The sequence below is a fragment of the Onychomys torridus genome, unplaced genomic scaffold, assembly GCF_903995425.1.
Source record: "Onychomys torridus unplaced genomic scaffold, mOncTor1.1, whole genome shotgun sequence".
NCBI classification, from domain to species: domain Eukaryota; kingdom Metazoa; phylum Chordata; class Mammalia; order Rodentia; family Cricetidae; genus Onychomys; species Onychomys torridus.
Window position 1 is genome coordinate 3,252,004 of NW_023414046.1, and position 26,080 is coordinate 3,278,083.

Below are 26,080 nucleotides of genomic sequence, written 5' to 3' on the forward strand. Positions count from 1 at the left end.
CCTACCTGATTGATCTCTTCGAGTTATTATTCGGGTTATTGCATTTTTCACTTCCTGTTTCATTTCAGTTTGTGTTTTTCCCGGTGTTTCTAACTACTTATTGAATTCGCTTTTCATATCCTACAGTGTCTTCACATCCTTCAGGCATTTGCTAGTGTTCTCTTGCCCACGAATTATTTTGTTCCTATCTTTGAGTTCCTTAGCATGATTTACACGTTTTGATCATCTTGAACATGACTCTGCGTTTTGACTTCTGTATATTGGATATCATTTAACATTCTTTCCTTAGGGGATACAGATATAGTTCGTGCTTTGAGCCAAGGGCGTTTTTATCATAGCTCTAATTTGTTTGGGGAATGAGACTTGAGCATCAGAATTTAGGGTGTCGGTTGTCTTTTTTGTGTGTGTGTTTTAACTCAGGAGGCTGGTATCCCAAGATGAGAAGTTAGGCGGAATAACTTGTATCTGAAGGTTTCAAAACGCAGCGTTGGGGTCAGATACTAAGGCGGGTGTGCGTGGCTGTGCAGAGCGGGTCCAGGGCAGCTGACAGCTGGAGCTGTGTGGAAGGCAGCCTGAGACCCAGTGGGAGGGACGGTCCCCGATGGGGCGGGGACATCAGCCTGATCAGAGTTGTGTAGGGAAAAAGAAACAGCGAGGCCGACTAGGTAAACTAAATGAGAAAAAGAATCGGCCCTAGGCAAGTTTAGAGGAAACACGTAACCGGAAGCTGGAGTGTATTGGGCGGGGCCAGGAAGAGGCGCTCCATGGAATTAGGCTGAAGAACAGGAAATTCCACCATTCCCTGTTGGACTCGGGGAGCTGTCTTTTCCGGAACTGGGTGAGGAAGACCTGGCCGGGTACTCCGGGACCTGAAATCCCCCGGAGCCGCAGTCTCCGCGCGGGCGGCCTGGGAAAGTCACAGTCACAGCGCAGTGGCGGGAACCGCAGCCCGGCGGCCCTGGAACCTCCCAGGTCAGAGGAGCTGCGGGGCTGGGACGCGGGAGGGAAGGACCGGGTGCCCGCGGAGGTGCCCAGAAGACACAGCTTCCAAAATCCTGTTGTGGATATCGTTCCGTTGTCGGTAAGTTTGAGATCCTATGTAAAGGGGTTTATCGTGATTTTTTTCCCTTTGATCTTATGGTTGCCAGACTATTTTCATGAAATAATCTCAGAGCATCTGCAATGCCTGTTTGTAGTATGCAAACGGGGTTCTCTTCGCTGCTGTAGCAGTTACAAAGCTCGAGTTCAAATTCATCCATGCTTTCTTAATACTTCTGGTCCACTACTTGCCTGTTCAAGAGTGGACTTTGCCCCTAGGACTAAGCATCCCCAGAGAGCTTTGTAGATATTAGTCATATGAGGAACCTCTGTAGATTTGATTGAACCGGAAAATGTACATTATAAAGCACCACAGTTATGATTGTAAATATTAGCATTTACTGAGCAAAGTTTCACTCCCCATTAATTTTCCACCTGAGATGTATGCACTCTGTTGTAAACACAGAATTCTGAAATGTGTCTTCATATGCTTCGTTGTTGATATCACACCTTAGGTCTGAATGATGAGTGAGGACAGACTGCTCCACGATGTGGCTGAGGAGAAGGTTTATTGTAGGTATGAGGGAGAAAATAGCCAGAGACACCTGGAAGGGTCCAGAATGAACTGGTCCATGAGAGGGGAAGAGAAGAGGAGAGAGAGAAATGAAGACGGGAGAGAGGTGGAGGCCAAGAGAGGAATCTGGAGCCTAGAGGCCAAGAGAGCACATGGCAAAAAATGTCTGCTTTGATATGTTAACATTTGTCAACAGTTTTTTGATACCTAACAAGGTCAAGGCAAGCCCAGTATACGTGCTGTGAGAAAATGTTATCAAGGCCACACTATTTTTGTAGATTGAAAACTCATGGATTAAAATTGGAAAGCACCCTTTGAATAATTGTGATTACAAACCTATATCAGAAACATGTCTCCTTGGTTCAAGAAAAGCAGTCTGCCCATGTGCATATGGAAAGACTTGTTTTTTATTTTGGGGTTTGGTGACATTCAGCTGTGACTGTAGAAGGAGTGGGAATGCCTAGACCATGCTTTCAGGGCTTTTTGTGGACACCTCTTTGAGAAGTACAGCAGTCTGGACTCTGAGGGTCAGAATCATTTTCTGGCAGTCTCCCTTGCTCCCCCTCAGGGTTCTTGGACAGACTACTCTGCATGTGTGTGAGCTGTGTGTGAATGAAGTTTCACATTAAATAGAATAAAGTGAAATTCTGAGAGGCAAAGAGACGTTTTTTGTGATATTTTCTCTCCTTCATGTTTATCCTTTGGCAGGTGTTTTCTTACGTTTTTGTTCCATGAAAGGTTCCAGGTGCTTTCTGAAGAATCCCTTTCCCATATGCAAGTGTCACATTGCTCAGTGAGTCCTGCTCAGCTGTGAATCAGAACAAAGAGCCCTGGATGGTGAAGAGAGAGGATCAGTAGCAATGGATCCAGGTATGCCGAAGGAGTGAGGAAGGGATGGGGTAGGTGTCAAGTGACAGTTGATATAGGAAATTGTTTTTTGGCAGATTCTATTTCATTAATGATTATGGAAAATTTACTGAAAATAATCTTAGATGTGATACTATGAATTTGTCATTGTTGGCTATGTAGTAAGCAGCCATTTGTTCTCAGTTTTTGATCAGGTATGAGTCTCTGGAATATCTGTTGCCCATTGAAACCAAAGTTTCTTTGACCCAGGCTGAAAGCAGCACCCTGGATATGGGAGTGGACTGAACCATTTAAAGGCAGGTTGAGTATTATACATGTAGCAAATATCAGTAGTGACTCCCTGCCTAGCGTCTGTGACCTTCGTTATCATTCTTTTGGCCAGGTTCCCAGTCCATCCATGTATTTCCTTCTGTGGAGCTGGCCTCATATTGAATCAGAAAACCTCTTGTACCTATAAAAGAATCTTGCCCCTATGACACCAGTGGGCATGTCTTGCCTGACAGATTGGGATTATTGCACACAGGATCCTAATATGGGTATATCCATGGATACCTGACCTAGGCTGCATAGCAGTTTTTAACAATATGAATGCAATGGCCAGGGAGTCTAAGATATCTGTAGACAGTGTGAGTGGTCTGATCTGAGCTTTCTCAAGACAGTTCACTTGCTTTCTGACGCTCCTATATTGTCATCTTTCTTGAGTTGTGTACCCACTGATGCATTGTGTTGAGTTAGTCTTGATTCATGTGGAATAATACCACTTCTTCTTTTGTAGTGTTTGGTTTAGCTTCGTGTCTCTTCATCTTTATTATGCTAGTTTCTGTTCTCACATCTTAAGAGCTTTTATATTGAGCAAATGTCATGTTACTACAGGGCTTTCATGTATCTATTGACATAGTCACTCTCTCTCGCTGAGTCCACATATTTAGTGTGTTACATTGACTAGCTTAAAGTTATTACATTCTTGGTGTCAACTCAGCTTTCCTTCCATTTCTTTGTTACTTAGAGAGATTGTTTGTGTCTGTGATTTTCCTTTGTACCTATTTGTTTGGGCTCATCTGCTTTGGGTGTCAAGGTAAAGCCAACTCTTTGTAGCATTCATTTTCTCTGTTTTATTTACTAGTCTCCTTTTGGCATTAATATAAGGTTTGTCTAAGAAAAGAGAATTCTGTGCTGAATCTGTCCAGTCCTCAGACACTGTTGGAGGAAACTCTTGCTGCTTCAGTCTCAGCTCTGCTTAATACGTGTTTTAGTTTTATTAAATAAAGGAGGTTAATTATTCACGTCTTTCTGGAACTCATCATTTCTTCAGTTCTGATTGATTTGTGTGTGACTTTCCACAGCACTCCATAAGGTAACACTGACATTAATGTCATATATTTCAGTGTACTCTTTCCAGCTCTAGTTCTAATACTTAAGAATTCACTTTTTTAGTTTGATTAGGTAAAACAAGTCTGGCATGTTGAACATCTTTCTACATACTATTTCAGATTGACTTGTTCTCCTGCTTGTAAGCCCCCAGACACATAATTAAGGACAAATGTCTTTTATAACCAGTTCCTCATGCTGCCAAACATTCCTCAGTGTTTGTTACCCCACTTCTGTGTGATTGTCTTTCATGAGCTTGCACTCACCCTGAAACTCTAAGAAGGCTTCCTCCATGCTCCTTGAATTCTGTCTCACTATTCATTGGTTTAAGTCTCCACAGTAGCTAATTAGGGAACAATAAACCAAGTTCTAGAGACATGGCTCAACTGTTAAGGGTGCTTGTTGCTCTTGCAGCTTCCGTGCTCAGTTCCAGGAACCTTCCTTGATTCTTAACACCCTTCTGGAACTCAGGTTCCAGAGGATCTATTGCCCTCTTCTGGCTGCTGCAGGCTTTGCAAGCATGAGGTGCTGAGACCTACATGGAGGGAAAGACACCCATCAAAGTAATATAAATAAACCTTAAAAAAAAAAAAAGAAAAGAAAAGAAAACATGAAAGATCTGGAGATATTACACAAAGATTTAAAATAACAGTCTAGGGAAGAACTTGGGGATCTCACTATTTGTGAGAGTCAGTATGGAGCCTGGACACATGGCGGGATTGCTGACACCTCACATCAATAAGTTAGGAATGATCCCTATATATGATGAATAAGTAAAGTTGTTTGTGTTTATGGACAGAAGTTTTATCATATTGATTATGTCGTTAGGAACACAGCAGTAACTTTGGAAAGGATCCACCCTAATTGTGGAAGAATTTATAATACAGGAAAATGCTGTCACCCAGCATCCCATCAAAAGAGAAGTCTGTGATGGAAGGAAAGTGAATTGTATTAAACATCACAGTTTTCTTATTCTAAGGCGTCATCACAGGCCCCAGATCTCTGTTCTTATAACTGATCAGTCTGTAGAAGGTCATGTTTCCACTCCAAATAGTTTGTGATCACCAAACAGCATTTGGCATTTGCATCAGTAAAATAAATTGGATTAAGAACTATGTGTTACAACAGTTCACAAAGTCTTCCATGCTGTTCATATGTGAAATGTGCTAAAACCAAACACACTGAGTGACATTCTCACTGCCACACTCCAGTGCTGTGGTTTGTATTTGGTCTTCTAAGGTCCTGAAGGTCATGCATGGTGCTCTCTGAGGAGAGTTGGCTGCACATGGTGCTCTTCATTGGAACTTTTCATGTTGCTGCATTTCACCTTCATCTCTGCACTGTTGTCAAATTCTGTGTTGCTGCTCCGAATTTCTTTGACCTTCTTTTGGAGCCACCTTCAGAGAGGATATATCCTGTTTCTATTTCTGCTCATCTGGTACCCCCTTTTTGTTAGTTTAATGATAATGAATTTTCCATGCGTCCTTTGGTTTCTGCTGGGTAGGAGTAGTGGAGATGTTGAGTGATGTCTCTTTCCTTCCTCAAAGCTGAGGATTTCTCTATTTTCTTATAGTGTAGCTTTCAGGGCTACATTTTGTTGTCTTTGCATTGCTTTTTTTTTTTTTTAAGGCTATTTTATTTGGTTTGTTTTTTTAATAATTTTTTTCTTTTTTTTTTTTTTAAGATTTATTTATTTATCATGTATATGGTGAGTGTTCATCCTGCACGCCAGAAGAGGGCACCAGATCTGTTGTATCGTTGTGAGCCACCATGTGGTTGCTGGGAACTGAACTCAGGACCTCTGGAAGAACAGCCAGTACTCTTAACATCGGAGCCATCTCTCCAGCCCCTTATTTTGGTGTTTTGAGATAGGATTTTTTTTGTGTAGTCTTAGTTGTCCTGGAACTCACTCTCTAGACTGGGCTGGCTTTGAACTCACAGGGATCTGCCTGCCTCTGCCTCCCAAGTGCTGGGATTAAGGGTATGCACCACTAGAGACAGACTGTCTTTGTATTGCTTTAATGCTGCTTTTATACTGTGAATTTCGTCACCTCATTTACTTGTTATTCTTCTTCCAAAACTCATTGAGTATCTTCTAAATTCCTCAAGAAATTCATAAATACGTGCATTTGGTTTCTAGAGAATTTTTCTTAGTTCTTTTTATTTATCTTGATTTTTGAAAATTCTCTTGATTTTTGTTTACATTTGATCATTTAAGAAATTTGGAAAAAAAGGGGGGGGTCGGGGATTTAGCTCAGTGGTAGAGCACTTGGCAAGTGCAAGGCCCTGGGTTCGATCCTCAGCTCTGGAAAAAAGAAAGAAAGAAATTTGAGCCTCTTATTTGAAAACTGCAGAAAAAAAATAGAGCTATTCTGCTGAAATGATGGAGAAGAAGCATAGAATGCCTATGGCCTGTGAATGGAATGAAGTTACTGATAAGAGGTATCTTCTGTCCCATTTTTAACCTAAAATTCTTCAATAAGAAATCAATGATATTCCCAGTACCTGTCAAGATATAAAATGATACAAGATGTAACTGTGACATATGTATATGTAGTTATACAGTGGATCTAAAATTATGTAAACAGGAAATCAGTTACCCACACATGCAGAATGAATGCTTATTTTGTGACATAGGACTAACATAAGATGTAACATACAGTTACAAAGGACAAGAGAATAGACACATGTCTCATGTTTCTACTTCTTGTGGAAGTAAAAAGTTAATTTTCATAGAGAAAAATGGTAGCAGCTAGGGACTGAAGGACCTCAGAGTTGTCACAGTGAATATTTATTGTCAACTTGAGTGTATTAAGAACTGCCTTGGGCTGGGCGGCTGTGGTGCATGTCTTTAATCCTAGCACTTGGGAAGCAGAGCTAGGCGGATCTCTGTGTGATTGAGGCCAACCTGGTCTACAGAGCGAGAGTGAGGATAGGCAACAAAACTACACAGAGAAACCCTGTCTCAAAAAAACCAAAATCGAGAGAGAGAGAGAGAGAGAGAGAGAGAGAGAGAGAGAGAGAGAACGAACTGCCTTGGCCTGGAGAGATGGCTCAGAGGTTAACGCTCTTATTGCTCTTGCAAAAGACCAGGGTTCCATCTTAGCATCCACATCATGGTCCATAGCCAACATAACTCCAGTTTGTGGGAAATCTGATCCCCCTCTTCTCATCTCCATGGACACCAGCATGCAAGTTGTACATACATGCAGACAGAACATTCCCAAATAAAATAAAATGAAGAAATCTCATTTAAGAGTTGTCTAAAAGCTTCCTGGAAGAATGGTAAGGCACACTTCTGTCTATGTCTGGGAAGGTCTTTCCACAGAGGGTCGACCTTTGAAGATCTTAGCCTGATCAGTGATAATCTTCACGTGAGCTCAGAATGAGATCAGGTTGTTGGAAGCTAGCAGCAAAAGCAGGAAGTTGCCTTCTTTTAGAGAGAATATAATTTTCAGGGGCAAGCTTGGAAGGATCCACCTCATCCCTACACCTTCCTGAACATGGTCTTCTTCCTGGCAGCCACCAACTGGGTTCTGTCATTTCTCCAATTTGATGATTCTATATTAATGTTGCCTAGAGCAACTTAGCACTCACATTAGATTTTAAACAGATTTTATGAGCTGAATTGTAATGTTCTGCCTTTTAAGTAGGTTCAGCTGGGTTTCAAGGGATCAATATTTTCACACAAAGGTGTGCATGCTGCTAAAGTAGAAACAAGTCCATCGCCTAAGTTGGAAAGATAATCTTTTTGTTGGTGAATATTGTATACTAGATGATGATGAGAATGGCCATAACTGCATCTGATAACAAGTTTACCGTATTGAGAAAAAACTATGATATTTGCGTATTGTGTCTGTTCTCTGAGTCAGCATGACACACATGGTAAATACATGTACCAGATAGAATGAACTGAAATATATCCTAAGTGTTTTCTTTCTTTTAAATTATTTACTTATTTTTATGTGCCTTGGTGTTTTGCCTGTGTAAGGATGATAGGTCCTCTGGAATGGTAGTTATAGAGGGTTGTGAGCCACTATGTGGGTGTTGGGAATTGAACCTGTGTCCTCTGGAGAAGTAGTCAGTGCTCTTAACCACTGAGCCATCTCTCCAGTCCTATATTCTAGGTATGTTCTACCAGCTAGAAATGCTGACAGCATTTTCAGACAGGGTGTAAGCAGTCCTATCCCCACCTCTATATTGTACCATGTGGATTATAGCACTAAGAATTTTCTAGAGATAACTGACTTGATGCTGTGCATATGCCATCAGCTTTTAAGTATTAACTAATGTCCCATTTAATAATTGTTCTCTTTTTTTCCTTTGGAGGAGGAAGGCTTTCCCATCCTGTGTTTTTCCTTTCCCTGTAGCTATATTTTATGTAGGTACAGATTCTGAAGAGAAGTTTTGATAGACAGACTTCAGTTTATTTCTTTAAAAAATTAACTGAGAGGGGTGGGGATTTAGCTCAGTGGTAGAGTGCTTGCCTAGCAAGTGCAAGGCCCTGGGTTCGATCCTTAGGTAAAAAAAAAAAAAAAAAAAAATTTAACTGAGTATGGGAGTGTTCATCTGCATGCTTTTATGTGAAGAGCATCTGTGCAGGATACCCATGGAGCCCTGAGGTAGTCACCAAACCCATGGCACAGGAGTCAGGCAAAATCATAAGTTGCCTTGTGTGTAGTTGTCAGGTAAGCACAGCTGCAGGCAAGAACGATCCAGTGTCAAAATTGGAGCAAGTCTGACAGTTATAGAATTTGGAAGCAAATAACTTTCCCATCTGTCATATGAAACTAGGGTGTTCTTTAATATCAACACAGAGTTCTTAAACTACATATAGACCTCAAATGTATATCATATTATTCCCTAAACATTTGTTGACTCTGAGACTATTATGTCTTTCTGGTTTCCATGGATAGAAAATTCAATACAGACTATGACTATTTTAGAAAGTATCCTTTTTTGTTTTGTTGTTTTTTGAGACAGGGTTTCTTTTCTCTGTATAGCGTTGGAGGTCCTGGAACACTTTCTGCAGACCAGGCTGGTCTCATACTGACAGAGATCCACCTGCCTCTGCCTCCCAAGTGCTGGGATTAAAGGCGTGTGCCACCACCATCCAGCAGAAAGTATCTACTATTAAAATTACATTTCACATTTATTTTTTGTGTGGAAGTGTTTGCGTGAATGTTTGCATATGTGCTGTGTATGCATCCCTCTTGCCTGTTGAATTTACAATCCAGCACTGGATCCCATGGGACTGGAGTTAAAATCTGTTGTGTAGTGCCTGCCATGGGGCTGCTAGGAACCAGGCTACGTTTTGCCACATTCTGTTTCAATAGAAATGGTTCTGGAACATTCTGCTATAAATCATCTCATGATTACCCTATTGTACACATTACTGACTTTCTATGTTATAACAGTAGGAGAAAATACAATGCATTTGACTGCAGATGTATGATGATGTCCTTATTTCATTTGTGTCACGTTTTTGTGTTCATATCAATATTATAGAAACTTCATTGCTTTCATTTAAGCATACTGTGAAATTAGGAAAATGATTGCCTCAAAGTTTGTTTCCTCATTTGGTTTGCTGTTGCTGTTATATGCATGTCGATCAGTGAATATTTATTCAACAATGCAAGAATGTACGATAATAAGTCATTTCATGCAGAACCACAAGTGTGGGGTAGTTGAAAATTACGTGGATTCTTTGCTTGTTTGATGGTTAAAGAAGCTGCACACTGACTTGCCTGGAGACTGCAGGAAGTTGGATTCCTACTGTGTCTCTTGAGTTCTTTCTGCTGCTTGTCTGAAAGATAAATTACTAGAGGACCTTTAGTGTGGACACTAAGCAAATAGAAAGGAGACATTGCTGCACATTAGTTGAGAGTTTTGTCCATGACTAACTGTGTGTGACATGGAGGTAGTGTGCCCACTATGATGAGTGCTGCTCACGGACCAGCTGTTACAGGTGTGCTTAGTGTCAGGAATAGTGTGTCTGATTTCATCATGTTTGTTGTAAAGGAAATCAAGTGGTTACTGAACAAAAGTGGAGCTCAATGCATTCAACAGGTGAAAGAATTTCTCATCTGTGATTGGAAGGGTCAGTGTTTGGAGTGTGAACTCTATGGAGCATCACAGAGCCTGGAATAGAGAGGGCAGGAATGGTGGGCCTGACTCTGACTCAATTAACAGTCAGGACAATTATGTAGATAATGCAGAAGGCAGTTGCAGAAATGAAATCATCCGTCCTGCTCCTTTCATGTCTTTTTAGTGAAACCCTCTGAGTTTAACTACATTTACCTGTCTAAGAAGAGGTGGGCAGTTACTTACTGGATACTGGGCAAGTCCTAAATGCCTCCACCTCTGAAAGAGACACTGCTCTGCTATCTGCTAACTGCCTATTAACATGCTGTTAAGGTTACAAGCTCAGGAACCTCTCTTATCTTTGATAAAATGTTGATAGACTCAGTCTCATGAGGCATACATGATTCCAGAAGTTTTTTTCACTGCATGTTCTCCATTCTCTGGCTCTGGCTCTTTCATTTTTCCATATGTCTTCCAGGATGTTCCTTTGACCTGGACCAGAGGGTTGCTCTTCACTGACAGGCTCCTGAGGGGTTAGGTCAAGAGGATCAGAAAAAATAAGATAGAAAAGATGGGTTCACAAGTTCTTACATAAGCTCTGTCTTATGCCCTGCAGGGTTATTAAGAAGTACAGCATGTTATACACAGTTCTAAAATTAGAATGGGACAGTGTCAGCAAAAATATATAATACAGTGAGACCAAGTATAGGGAGTCCAGTCAGCATTGCAGAAGGGAAGCACAGGCTATCACAACATCAGAGATCAAGCACACATCAGCCTTGGGACAGGTAACTCCAGCCCTTTATGTTGTGAAGAGTTGGGCTCTCTGGGTCAGAAGCCACAACTTCCAAGTACCTGGATGCATGCTGTTATTGGCTCCACCAGGTATATTCCTGGGTTCAGGGGAAGATTGGTATTCCTTCTCCATACATCAGGGACTCAGGGAAAGCCTCACGTGGATCTACACATCACAATGCCGGTTTTCCACTTAAATTACTGGAGGCTGGCATCATTTAATATCTAAGTATGACTGAGTATTGTTTTCTTTACTAACTTCTGGGCACTTCAGGCTGTGTGCAGCACTTTACTTTCAATATAAGCAACAATTTAAAAGGAAGTTTGCCACCGGGACCTTTTGAGAAAAAATACAGTAATGCCCATTACTTAGTGTTCATGACACATCATACTACCTGTTCTTGATGAGGTTTTGGAATATGATATGAAAGGGACCCTTAAATACAGTCAGAAAGTGGTTTCCTATAATTGTTCCTTATCTGTTGCTTTCATAAAGCGCCATGACCAAGACAACTTCGGCTAATGATTCAAGTGGTATCGGAATCCATCATGGTGGCAAAGTCAGATAGCAAGCAACCATGTAGGTGGAATAAAAAGCTGAGAGATCGCATTGCCAACTGTCACATGATCCTTAATATCTCTCTCTCTCTCTAGAGAGAGAGAGAGAGAGAGAGAAAGAGAGATATTTTATGGGGTAACAGACTCACTGATACAGGACAAGGTAAATCCAGTTGCTTTGTCCTTGGAAAGTTGGGGACTGATCATACCCTGCTTCAAGCTGCCTTATCCGGCTTCACGACCCAAGAGAGTGTGGCAACCCCCGCTCCTTTCTCTTCCCTTTTAAGATGTCATGTAGGCCAACAAGCGCCGCCTCTATCAGACCAGGTACCCCAAGGTCATTGGTGGAGTGAATACCCACTACACTTCCCCTTTTTGTCTAAATAAGAAGGTTCTAAACCTAATACGAAACTATATACAATAAGAATCAAGTATTGTCCAGGAGAAAGAAAGGGTAATAACATAAACAAAAGTGGAACTACAACTAACAAGAACAACATCAAGCAAGAAATACATACTAGATGTTTAGAATATAGGTAAATGGCAAAATATAGAGCTACTACAATAGCTGTCCTATCCTGAAGCATCTAAATCTAGGACCTGGTATGTTCTTAGTAAGATAACCAAGAGAATTGTAATTGTAACCATCTGGTCTTGAACCCCATCAAAGACCTGAGAAGGAAAATAATATTGCCTGAGTGGGCACGAGGTGCAAGCAAGCAACTTTTGAAAGTATCCTCCTTATTTCCTGAGCCATTTGCTGGAGTTCCCTTGCCCTTCAGTTAGTTTGTTCCTGTTCTCTTTGAGTTCAGGTACTTGTTTCCTCTTTATGTCCCTTGACTTTGTGGAAATGACTTCGAATTGTGTTTTGAGTTCTGTATCTTGAATTTCATTCAAACTGCATTCTTTAGGGAGCACTGGTATTCATTGGTGAACTACTGGTCAAGGATTTCTCACATGCACTGCATGTGTACAGCTCCTCTCATGTATACAGTATCCTAAGATGTTGTTTCTGGATAAATTCTTTGAAACATTCATTACATTTGTAATTATTTGCTCCTGTAGGAATATTTTGATGCTTTCTAATATGTGAGCAGCAAGTGAAGGATTTGCCATAATCAGTAAATTTGTAAGTTTCTCTCCAGAAGGGTTCTGTAATGTCTTTTAAAGTCTGATGAATCATAAAAGCAGTTTCCACATTCTGTACATTTGTCAGAAGTTTTCCATAATGCATGTTATTATATATTCTGAGTTGTGACAGATGCAAAAGAGGCTCACTACATTCTGTACATTTATAGGGTTTCTCCTTTGTATGAGTTCCTTTATGTCCACTGAGGTTTGAGTATATCTTGAAGCATTTTCTGCATTTCTGGCATTGCATGTTTTCTTTCCTCTGGTTTTGTTTCAGGGTAGGTTTATATTTAAAATCAAAAGATTTATTATTCTCAATATTTTTGAGTTCTTTCCTACTGTGGGTTTATAGGATTTGACTAAGGCTAGAACACAAATTTAAACATTTTACACAGTCCTTTTTTTTTTTTGAGACAGAGTTTCTCTGTGTAGCTTTGCACCTTTCCTGGATCTCGCTCTGTAGACCAGGCTGGCCTTGAACTCACAAAGATCTACCTGCCTCTGTCTTCCAAGTGCTGGGATTAAAGGTGTGCGCCACCACCGCCCCTACACAGTCTTTATATTCGATAAGTTCTTCTCTAATGTTCCCACGTTTATGGCTGTTTAGGTTTGGTTTTCAGAGATAAAAGCATCTCTCTGGTTTCTAAATCTGTACTTTTTGGAGTTTTTTGCAGTATCACTTGTAACGTAACTGGAAGGATTCATGAATCATTTTGCCAACTTCATTACAGTTATAAGACTTCTCTTGGATTTTCACATGCTGATGCACAATATGCTTTGAGCTGTCATCCAGGATCTTCTTATATTTAACACACTTCTGATAATTGTCATAGTTAAAGATAATAGGAATTGATGCATGACTCAATAAGTGCTGTTTCCTTAAGAAAAGTAAACTAGCAATTCTTAGAAATAGAGTTCTCAGCAGAAGCCTTTTGTGTTTCACTAACATTAAAAGTAAGCTCATAAAAACCTCCACTCAAACTGCAAGGAATGATAATAAACTTCTCATTCTTAGCTAAACTGCACACCTTGCAGAAGGTCAGTTAAGTAACTGATTGAACAATAATGAACTCTGAGAAAGGAGCTCTCTGAAGGATCATATGTAACCAACTATGTAACTAACCTGGGCAGGCATGGAACCCACCAGATCCTCTTGCTTCAGCCTCCCTAATGCTATGATTAAAATCATGCTGGACCTGGACTAACTATAGAGAGAACATCTCAAAAAATAAACATCATAAACAACAATATGCTCACAACCAAAAGCTCCCTCTGTAATTTAAAACCTCTCCATTTTAAAGATTAGAAATAGAATGGTTTAATCCAATAGTGAAAACAGAACATTTCAATTATTATGTTTACTACAATGTACTTCCTTGCTCTGAATATTAATTTTTCTTTGACGTTTTCATTAAAAACTAGATAAGAGGGCTGGAGAGACCAGGCAGTATATAACATTGGTTACTCTTCCAGAGAGCACAGAAATTGTAAAGGAAGAATCATGAAAAGGTCATGTTGATAACCAGTATTTCCCTTATTTCTGGGAGTCTCTAAATACTTCAAGGAGTTTACATGGGTTCACAGTAGGTAAATACAAAGGATGAACCAGGAATTCTATAAGAAGAGCATTCTTACTTACAAAGACTGTATTGCTGTAGTTCTCCAACATCACATCCACGTACAAAGCTCTCTGAGTAGAGTCAACATTCTCACTCCTCATGAGAGACATCCAAAGCAACATCCTAGAATGTTAGCAGACCTTGTCCAGGAAAATTACCCATTTACCATGAGCTTCTGGACAAAATGCTTTCCTATGTAAAAGACACATAAGAAATTGGCACTTTTGTGATATAGGTGAGGTATGAATATTAGTCAAAGACAAGTTTTGAAAAGGTGTTACAGTTAGGAGCACTGGCTGCTCTTCCAGAGGACCATAGTTTGATTCCCAGCACCCTAGGGTACCATTGCAGTTCTAGGAGATCTGATGCTTTCTTCTAAACTCTATAGGCAGGGGGCACAGATAGCACTGACACATTTTATTTAGCCAAATACATCCAGTCACTTAAATGTGAAAATGAATTTTAATAAAAGATTTTCTAGAATAGTCATACTCTGTATTGTATTTACTATACTCTGTATTGTATTGTGGTCTCATAGTCAGCAAACTTGTTGGGAATATAAGATATACATTATTGATCTAGATGCAGGAATTGCCATTATGAAAGTATGTTGACATCAATCAGGATCCCAGTGTCACATCTCAGATGCAAAAATTATGATGAGCAAAACTGTGATCTCAAGTTCTACAATTGTTGACCTTGCTCAAATATGGTCACTGGACCAATCCAGTCTGCAGCTGGCCCTCACCTGATTGTATTTGAATATGCTCAGCTGAGATTCTGTGCCTTAGTACAATAGTGCATCATTTAATGCAGAGAATACAGAAGTCATAGAATAAATAAAAATCAAGAGTTCTTTGTTGCTGTTTTTACAAGTAAATACTGTAATTTCAGTGCATATAACCAACATTCCAAACAAGTAATAGATTCAAATATTTTGTGAAGTTATTTTATAGGAATATTTTGATAGTCATGAAGCAAATTGAAAAATCAGCATTGATAGCATTAATATTATCTAAATTTTTCTAAGACTAGACAAAACGAAAGCTGATGAATAAATGATTTCAAAATTCCATGTGTGGTTACTGCTGAGAGCTGCTGATAGCAATGGCTACAGAATGATGAGACTAATATTTATAAATGGACGTACTATATGTCAGTGTGTTCAGATAAAATATAAAAATCTGTGGTTGAAATGAATGAATTAGCTGTGAGAATTATACTAACTTTATTAATTTTGAATAGATTAACTCAATTGAAAAATTGAAGCTAATCAACTCAATTATTCTTTAGTATTTGAGCTCATTTGCCTAACAGGATTGTGTAGATAAAAGTATCATTTATGATTTTTTTCTTCATTTAAAAAAATAGGTTAGTTACTGGCTCCATAACAAATGTACGCCACAATGTAAACCTGGAGGATGGAAAGACAGCTGTGCAGTAAGGGCATGTACCTAACTGTAGAGAAACCTAGCTTCATTCTCCATACACAGGGCAGCTCAATACAGTACCTGATTCCAGTGCCAAAGATTTGGTACTAACTTTAGGGCTCCATGGGCATCATGTAGGCATGAATAGTATAGAAAAACATGTAGATGAACAATCACATACTATTATTTTAATGAAATGGAAACCTCTCCATTGCAATAATTGTTCAGAATCTCAACATACATAATTTGTAGTTTCAAAAACAGAAAACACAGAGTTGGGATCCTTCAAAAGAACAGGAGAGACCAAATTTTTTGTTTTGGTATTCTCATTTTAAAGGGACATTATGGAATTCATTGATTTTATAAGATAGCTCTCTCCTTTTCCCCCCTTTTATTAAAAATAGATTCTTTTCTCACACAATATATCCTGGTGACAATTTCCTGTCCCTCTACTCCTCCCAGTTCCTCCCCACCTCCTCTCACTTTTGGGTCCACTTTCTGGCTCTCATTAGAAAAGAACAGGCATTTAGAGGAAGAAACAAAATGCAACAAGGAAAATATAATAAGCTAAAATAAAAACCATCACAACAATGTTGGATAAGGGAAATCAATAAAAGGAAAAGAGCTCCAAGGGCAGGCACAAGAATCGGAGAGCTACTCTATCACACAATCAGAAAATCTCATAAAATTATTAAACAGAAAGCTATTACACACACACACACACACACACACACACACACACACACACACACACACAGACGACCTGATGCCAGCCCATGTAGGTCCTATACTTGCTGTTTCAGTCTTTGTGAGTTCATATGATCTATGCTAGTTGTTCTCTTGGTATACTCCATCCCCTGTGGCTCTTACACTCTTTCTACATCCTCTTTTGTGAGGTTCCCTCAGCTCTGAGGGGTGGTATTTGATGGGGACATCCAATTTAGAGCTGTGTGTTCCAAAGTATCTCTGTGTATTGTCTTGTTGTGGGTCTCTGTATTTGTTCCCAGCTGCTGTAGGAGAAAGGTTCTTTGGTGGCTGAATAAGGCACAGATCTTTGAGTATAGCAGAACATCATTAGGAGTTGTTTTATTAATGTTCCTTCCTTCCTTCCTTCCTTCCTTCCTTCCTTCCTTCCTTTCTTTTTTTTTTTTAAATTAGACCAGTAGTATTTGGCTTTATCATAGGTGTCTGTACTATCTAGTCTCTGGATCACCTGAGCAGTGTAGGGTATGGGTTCCATCTAGTAGAGTGGGCCTTAAGTCAAATTGAACATTGGTTGGTTATTTCCCAAACTCCAAAAGCTTTGTGCCACCATTGCCCTAGAATATTTTGCAGGCAGGACAGATTGTAGATCAAAGTTGTTGTCAGTTGTGGCTAGGTCAATGCATATGTTTCTGTTTTGGTAACCTACAAAGTTCCTGTACCAAGGACACTAGAACATAGTGGTGAATGTTCTATGTATGTGCCAGCTAGGCCTCTCTGTATTTAATGAGTTGTGTGGGTCTTGACTTCAGCATTGGGGCTGTGTTGTCACTTTGTGGGGAACAACCTCTTCTTTTGGCAGCAGCCTGGATCATTTGAGGATTTCCATGGGACCCCTTTAGCCAACAACTCAATTGGATGTAACCTAGTCCTGGTACTGGAAACTTTATTTGGTGACAAGAGATGGCCCGTTGGAACTCTATCACCTTCATTATGTGGAGACTTGATTAGCAATCACCTTAATATATTTACAAAATAACACTTGGCAATTCTTGTTTTTCTTAGAAACATCAGAGAATTGCAACAGTACTGCATGGAGCTGAGCTGTGGTTTTTTTTTACTGCCCATTGACAAAATTATAAATGTGGCAATGTAGTATTATGAAAATATCTCTTACATTCTAAGAGAATGGAACTTTTGTTAGATCTCACAGCCAAAGTTAATAATACATCTAGAGGAAATTTAAGACATAACCCTGCTATGCTACTGTGTACTCAGCTTGTTTGTTATATTTTTAAGAAAACATTGTAAAAAAAAAACCTTATTTTCCTTGGATTTCTTATGTGATCAACTGTTATAACCCAAGCTAATGCATATCTATAAGGTTATGTATGTTTCCATGCCCTGACCCAGGAATTCATGTGATCATTTGCTCAAAGTAGAAAATACAAAGGCCGAAAGTAATCTTCTCTCTCTCTTTTTTTTTTTTTTTTTTTTTTTGTTTGTTTGTTTGGTTTTTGGTTTTTGTTCTTTTGAGGTAGGGTTTCTTTGTGTAGCTTTGTGCCTTTCCTGGATCTCGCTTGGTAGACCAGTCTGGCCTCGAACTCACAAAGATCTGCCTGCCTCTGCCTCCCGAGTGCTGGGATTAAAGGCATGCGCCACCACCGCTTGGCCGAAAGTAACCTTCTTAAATGAATATGCCTTCATGGATTTTGGTTGATAAACAGTGATACATGTAATACTGTTTGTTATCTTGATCAAACGGTGTCAGTTGGAACCAGTGACTTAATCCCATGTAAAATTCTGTTAAAGATTTCTGTAAAGTATCCCATTACTTCCCCATGTGATTCTTTCTATGCTGTTCAATGAAGACAGAGCACAGAGACTTGTTAGTGATAGAGAGACACAAGACAACAGACAGTCCCAAAATACCCTTCAGCCAGGCACAGATTCAAATTCATGCAACAGACAGAGAATGGAAGGCACAGAGAGCATCAAGTAGAGAATTCAATTTTCGATTCATTCTTAGTTAAATGGTTCCTAGAGAAATGCTTTCATTTCTTTCCTTGATTCAACATTGATGCATCATTCTTGACAAGGTATTAATCACTAATGTGTTTAATCTAAGCACTTATGCAAAATCTATTAGCTGCTGGCATCAATGATTTTTTTGCCTATGCAGGAAAACAATAAACTGTACCACAGTGTGAAAAAGTAGACCTGTCATCTAAAGGTGTTCATAGGCTCAGAATTCTGTGCTTTAATGGCAGAATTCTAGGTCTGGGTTTGTATTTATGTGCTCACCCTCCTGCAGAGCCAGACTGCCTTTTTATTTTTCACAAAATGCCAGCACAACTTGTTCAGTAGAACACACCAGAGAAACATGCTTCTCGTAATAATGGAAAAATCTATTTCTTAGCTAGAATTTATAAATAGATGTGGGGAATTCTGGAGTCTCTTTTCTTCAGCCTATATAGATGGGCATGGGTGCACATATGGAACTGTAGAGGCCAATCAGGAGGCCATCTTGGATAAATGGCTAAACATTGTACATGTTTGGTACTTCTCTTTTTAGTTTCTTGAGAAAAATCTAGCCTGTTTTCCAAAGTAGCCACTCTAGTTTATACTCCCAAAAGCATTGTAAAATATTGTTACTTTCCTTATATTCATGTCAGAATTTGTTACTTATCCTGGTCATGGCCATTCTGACTGGGATGGAGTCTTTAAGGAGCTTTAGTCTATATCTCCAGGATAGCTATGTATACAATACTTTTTATCAATACGACTTGAGAAGTACCCAGGCTAAGTGCATGGCCTAATCAATAGGTAAGAGTATATGAGCATATCTTGTGCGTATTGACTTTAACGACCTCTAGGCATCTAACTTGGAAACTCTAAAGGAAATGGATAAATCCCAATTCATTCCAAATACCAATATTACCCGAACATGAAATAAATTTATGATTAATCAGTAACACCTGTGAAGCAGCAATAAATGACTCTCCCATTTAAAAAAGGCCTGGAGGCTGGGTAGTATCTGAGGCCAGCCTGCTCTACAGAGTGAGTTCTAGCCAAGGCTACACAAAGAAGCCCTGTTTTGAAAATTTAAAAAAAAAAAATTTAAAGCAGATTGATTCATTACGGAATTCTCTTAGAACTTCATAGAATAATGGATACTGAAGGCACTTAAAGTATTCCTGATGTGAAAATGAAGCAAGTCTCCCAGACTCTCTATGAAAGTACAAACTGACATGGTAATTCCAAAATTTTTATTAATATTTTGTCATTTCACATGATATAGCTCTTAGTGCACAGTCACATCCCTTATTTCCCACAATCCTGGTCTATACTGCCAACAACTCTCTCTGGCTTTCTTTCTTTCCTCCCTCCTTTTCCTCATCCCTTTCTCTCTCCCTCATTCCGTACCTCTCTCTCATGTTCATTACTCTTCATTTTGTTTTTTGATCCACTTAGATTAACCAGGGCCATCTGTGAGACTGTCAGTTTTGGAGCTGTGTGTTGGAGTCTGGTTAGCTCAGCAGAAGAGACACAACTAAAGACAGTGATTCCCTTTCTCCTAAATTTATCCATAGTCACAGTTGAGATGTGGGTCCTGTGAGCCTCTCCCCTTCCTAGACTGATTGTGTCCCGGGCTGGCCTTGACTGAGCCCAGTGCAGGTGAGTACAGTTGCTCTGGGTTACTGATTGCAACCACTGTGTGGAGTCTGGAAAATGGTATGACATGGCCATTCCCCCTTCCCCTTATTTCTCTCCCACCTCCTCTTCCTCAATATCCCCAGAGCCATAGATGGGATGATGTAACTAACTTGTTTAGGACTGTGGCCATGTAAATTGATTATTTTCTGCATCTTGCACAGCCTCAAGTTTCTGCATTCACCAAAATTGAATTCGTTGTGCTTTATATAAAAGCCCCTTTAGCATGCCTCCCAAAAGACAAACTGGATTCTGTTAGTGAAACCAGAATTTCACCATCTAGTGGTGAAAAACAGAATAGCTCAGGATGAATTCAGCAAGGGGGTGTTAATTGGCAGACTGACCACTGATTTCCTGATACACCTATTTCCTTTCAAAATCCTGAGTGACTGAAATGTTTTCCCTCATGTCAACATTGCTAACAGTGTAATTCTGGATATTTGACTGGAAATAGTGGAGGTCTGTGATGAAAAGATAGAGGTGGCTTTTTAGTGTCACCTCGTTTGCCTAGTGATGGAAATGATTATCCAGCTTTCTAGTAAAGCTCTCCAGAGTGAGGTACTGTGTTTGACATTGAGAACATTTTGTATAGGAGTAGACTGTGCACATGAAACTTCACTTTAACTAGTGCTACTTTCATGGAGCATTTTACTTGAATTCCTTGTTTTCTTTGACCAGCTCCTGTATTTTGTCTTCATGTCTGATATTGTGTCTCCTACGTAATCTGAGATATTATTATGCTTGTTGCATTTTTTATATTTTGTTTCATTTCAGTTTGCGTGTTTGGCGTTTCAAACTACTCATTGTATTCATATTTCATATCCTATAGTGTCCTTATTTCCTTAGGGCATATTGTTTTATTGCTCATGAATCATTTTCATATATTTGAGATGACTCACATGCTTTAAATGTTTTGACCAACTTGAACATGACTCAGATTTTTGAGTTCTGTATATTGGATATCATTTAACTTGTTCTCCTTAGGGGGATACAGGTATGGTTTGTACATTGGGCCAGGGGCATTTTTTCTTTATTTTAATTTGTGTTGTGAAAGGGAACTGATCATAAGAATTTAGGGTGTCTGTTGTCTTTTGCTATGTGTTTTCAATCCCTGGAGGCTGGTATCCCAAGATGAGAAGTTAGACAGGATAACTTGCATCTGAAGGTTTTGGAACCCAGAGTAGGGGTCAGGAAATTGGGTGCAGCATCCTCCTAGAAGCAGTTCTGGGCTTGGCTGGCAACAAGCATGTGGGGAGGTAACAAGAGCTATTGGGGTCCATTCCCAGATAACATTTTCAGAGTCTAGAAGAGACACTACTAGTGGCTGGGATCTAATCTGAGGGGTATTAGATGAATCTACATACACTGAGCTCTTTTAGTCCATTCACTTTATTCTTCTAAGTCAATTCTACAAGTGCTGTTTATATACACATACAAGCAGTAATTCTTTGGCAATGTAATACAAAGCTTGGATTTTTCAGGGTCATAGAGAGAGGTGATAAGATCCACACATAGAGCAGTAATTGGCAGCTTTCATTTACACAAAGGGGGAGTGACTAATAGAAGTTCTTTGGTATGGTCAAATAAGGGCTAAAATTGATTAGGGGATCCAAAAAGGAATTTAGGTGCTCAACTATATTCTTAGAAGTGACTGGGTAATAGGTTAGTCTGTATGTCAGTATAAGTCATGAGTAAAGTGAAACTGTCTTCTGGCTCAACTATCCAGGCAGTGTCACTTTCTGGCAGGGTGGAGAAAGTATTCTTGGTTACTAGGCAACCTGCATAACAACATGTAGCGTTTGGTTCTTAAAAGCACTTTTGCTCCGAGTCAGTTGCTAAAGTGTGGAATCTTTCAGACTAAGGATAACACCTGGGTTATGGAATAAAAGAGGAGGATTTAAGCTTAATTTGCAGAAGAAATGAAGCTTGGCACCTGTCATCTGCCTGGCTTTGGCAGTTGTCTCACTAAGTCAGTGAAATTATTTACCTTATCTCACTAACTAGCAGATGGCCAAACACTGTCCTGGTAATTATAAGCAGTAAATCTCTTAAATTAGGGTCTTGTGTTAATAAACTGGGGTGAAAGTAAGGAGTTAAGGATTTAAGGTTAGTGAGGTTAGCTTCTTTTATATGTAGGTGAGATGAACTTGGCATGCTAGTGCTCATCTATCTGTAGTCTGTCCTTGGATGTCTGAGAAGTGTCTCAGATGAAATACTTTTGTCTGGATATGGCACTGGCCAGATGTCTTAGATCACTGGCGTTCATGGGGGAAAGAAAACAATTGGGTGGACTTGGGAAGTAATTAACAAAAAGAGCCTGTGGTAGGCGGGTTTAGAAGAATCAAGTACCCGGAAGCCACCAGGAGGAGCCACTCCTGGAACCAAGCTTAACTAACAGAAAATTCCGCCCTTCCATGTTGGACTGGGTAAGCTGTGTGATCCCGAAGTGGTTGGGGAGGTACCGGCCTGGTATTTGGGGACCTGAAAACTCCCCAAAGCTGCAGTTGCTGTCGGGGCAGCCTGGGAAAGTCACCAGTCAGCCGCACAGTGGCTTTCGAGGAGCTGCGGGGCTGGGACACAGGAGGGAAGGGACCAGGGTGTGCTCGCTGAGGCTGCTCAAGACACAGCTTTGATAATTTGGTTGTAGATATCTTTCTGTCTTCAACCAGTTTGAAATCCTATGTAGTGGGTCTTACCATGATTTTTTTCACTTCTCATACTGTTCCCAGACTGTTCTGTCATAAAATAATTCCCAAAATAATCTAGTAGAGCATCTGTAGTGTCTGTTTGCAAACAGGGTTCTCTTTGCTATTGTGGCAGTTCCAAAGCCCCTGGAATTTAAATTCGTCTATGCTTTCTGACTCCTCTGTTTTACCACTTGCTTATTCAAGAGAGTGGTCTTTGCCTGAGACTAGACATCCTCAGAGAGCTTTGTAGATAATAATCCCACGAGGAACCAATGGAGATAGACTTAAACAAAAAATACATTTTATGGAGTGCCACGGATATGTTTGTAAACATTCAGCAAACTTTTACTCCCCATTAATTTTTTCCATCTATGATATTTGTCACCTAGGATGTGAATACAAGCATTCAGCAATGTGTCTTTATATGCTGTGCTCTTATGTGTACACACCTTAGGTCCAGGCAAACTCAACATGCATGCTGTGAGGGTATAACAGGCCACAGTATTTTATGGTTAGCAAACACACTTTAGATGAAAACAAAATTAGTAAGTATATTTTGAATAATTATGGTCACTCACCTGTATTAGAAAAAAAAATCTCTTTAGTTGAAGGAAAGCACTCTGCCCATGGACACGTGGCCAAAGTGTTGTGGGTTTTTGTTTTTGTTGTTGTTGTTTTCTTGTTATTTCAGGGTTTGTTGACATTCAGTGTTGTGAGTGAGGACTTCTTGAAGTAGGAGGAGTGAGAATGCTTGTTCCCTGCTCACAGGGATTTTTGCACAGATCTCCTGTTGGAGAAGTACAGGAGTCTGGATTCTCAGGGTGAGAATGGTTTTCTTGCAGTCTCCCTTGCTCCTCCTCAGGGTTCCTGGGAAAACTACTCTGCATGTGTGTGAGCCATGTGTGAATGAGTCTCACATCTCGAGAGTAAAGTGAAATCCTCAAAGAGAGACATGAAATTGGTTTTGCCACATTCTATTTCACTCCCCATGATTCTAGAGAATTCCATTGAGAATAATCTCAAGATTGCCCTATTGCAGGTGTTTGAAGACGATATGTATTTGACTTTGCATGCAAGTGATGCTGTCCCTTTTCCATTCACATCAGTAGTTGTGTTTTTATACCAATATTAAGTGGTTTAATTACTATAATTTAAATATGGTGTTTAGTTAGAACCATTGAAGCCTCTTGTTGCAGCATCTTTTAGTTCCCTCAGGTTCTGTTTCTTTTCAAGTTAATTTTTCTGTTTCCTAAAATAATGCCAGCAAGATTTGGATAAGGTTTGTTTAATATCTCTGCTGAGTATTAAACTCCATCTACATTGTCTACCCTTTGATATCCCCTGTTGTCTGTCTTTAACACTCCACAGTTTGCTTGCCCACAATTTTTATATATTTGGAATTACCTCTAGGTTTGATACTTCTCTCATAATTGGTGGGTGCTGGGAATTGAACTCATGACCTCTGGAAGAACAGTCAGTGCTCTTAACCTCTGAGCTATCTCTCCAGCCCCGGACATAGAAAATTTTAAAGGTGTTAATATAGGACAGGAATAAAGAAAGGGGACCTTTTAGATAAGAAATGGAGTTCTGCAATTTAAAGGTATAAATGTCTATAAGAAAGCACAGATTTGATAGCCCTCTTCATAAGCTATATAGTCCACATACATCATCACTTGGTTTTTGTTTGTTTTGTTTTTCTGTACAACCTTTCTAATATCTTACTATATACTATTTCAGATTGACTTGTTCTTATTCTTGCAAGCACTCAGCCATATTATTATGGGCAAATATCTTTTACAACCAGCATTAATTGATACCAAAACTTCTCAGTGTATCTTTGTCACCCACTTCTGTGTCATTGTTTTTCATTAGCTGGCTCTCTGAGGAAGTATCTTCAGTTCTCCATGAATTCTGTCTTACTGTTCATTGATTTAAGTTTCCACAATAGCTAATTAAGGAAAAATAAAACAGAGTGCTGCAGAGGTGGCTCCACAGGAAGGGCACTTGTTGTTCTTGCAGTTTCCAGGTTCAATTCCATGTATATGCATGGTGCCTTAACTCAGCTTCCAAAGTATTTATTTGCGTTCTTATGGCTGATGCAGGCACTTAATGCACTAAGTGCACAGACCTACCTGCACTTAAGAAAAAGAACAATAAATGATCTAGAGGTGTCACCATAAGGATTCAAGATAGCAGGACAGGAAAGAACATGGAGGCATCACTGCTAGTGTGAGAGCAAGTATGGAGCCTGGACACATGATTCCAAATGGCTAACCTCAATTTAATGTCAAGTCAGTGATATGTATTGGTTTCTATTGTTATGGGAATTTCATTCATGTGTATATTATGTGTTGGATCAAATTCACTCCCTATCTCTCAGCTCTAATTACCCATTCCTATGATAATTCCTCACATCTCCATATTCACATTTTTTAAAAAAAAGTACAGAGTCCATGGCAGTCTTGCTGTATGCACATGAGCCACATCTCTGAAGAAAACTGACTCAGCCTCTTCCAAGGCTAAGAGTTGCCTATAATATCTCAGGTAGTCCTGTGATATCCCTTTCACTCCTGCTGGGATTTGAGCTGGGTTAATATTGTACGAGTTTTTTGCATGTAGACACAGCTGCCATGGAATCAGGTGTACAGTGAAATCATGTGACAGTTGTGGAAACCAGTTCACACCTATGTTATAATTTCATCACAACCCTGAGTGCCATGGTGACATGAATAAACTCTTCATATCACAGCAGCAGGGATCCATGGGGCAGCCTGGGAAAAGTCACCATTCAGCTTCTAGTGGTGGGAACCACAGCAGGCATCCAGGCAACCTTGGAGCCTCCCAGGTCAGAGGGGCTGCAGCGCTGGGAAACAGACAGTAACAGGATCAAGGGTGTGATCAGGTCTCTGCTGCTGTTAGTAAGATCATGGAGTTTGCTGTGGGTATCTTAATTCTGTTTGTAAATTTTAGACCATGAGAACTTATCGTTTTCATTCAGCTTGTGATTGGCAGGATATTTATAGAAGCATGATCTGGTAGAGAATTTGCATTCTGTGTTGTCTGCTAATCTAGTTATCTTTGCTATTGTAGCAGTTACAAACGCCTGGGATTTAAATTCAACCAATCTTTCTAACTCTCCTGTTTTACCATTTGCCTATTCAAGAGAGTGGCCTTTCCCCATGGCATCTAGGTATTCCTAGAGAGCTTTTTCGATTTAAGACAAATAAAGTGCCGCTGCAGATTTTATTGAATCAGAAAGTATATTTTAGCAAGCTTTACAGCTGTGGCTGTAAACATTAACATTTACTAAGCAAACTTTTCTCCAGTTAATTTTTCATCTGGGATTTACTCAGGATAGGATGTAAATACAGCATTCAGAAATGTGTTTTCATGTGTGTAATGCTTAATATTCCATCCTAGAGTCTGGAAAAGTGCAGTATTCATGCAAACTCTGGGGGGGATATTAATTAGGTCACACTGTTTTTACAGTTATGAAATGCACTATGGGTAGGA

General features: G+C 39.7%; 1 protein-coding gene across 1 annotated transcript in view; it reads left to right on the forward strand.

The window, feature by feature from the left end:
• Nucleotides 1-756: 756 nt before the first annotated feature.
• The window catches only part of LOC118576633 (zinc finger protein 883-like), a 36,671-nt gene continuing 11,347 nt past the window's right edge, over nt 757-26,080 (forward strand). The window contains exons 1-2 of the mRNA XM_036176826.1: nt 757-1,081; nt 2,321-2,482. Of these exons, the coding sequence (XP_036032719.1) occupies nt 2,473-2,482 (10 nt within the window). The 5' untranslated portion in view covers nt 757-1,081; nt 2,321-2,472. The remainder of the gene's footprint in view (nt 1,082-2,320; nt 2,483-26,080) is intronic.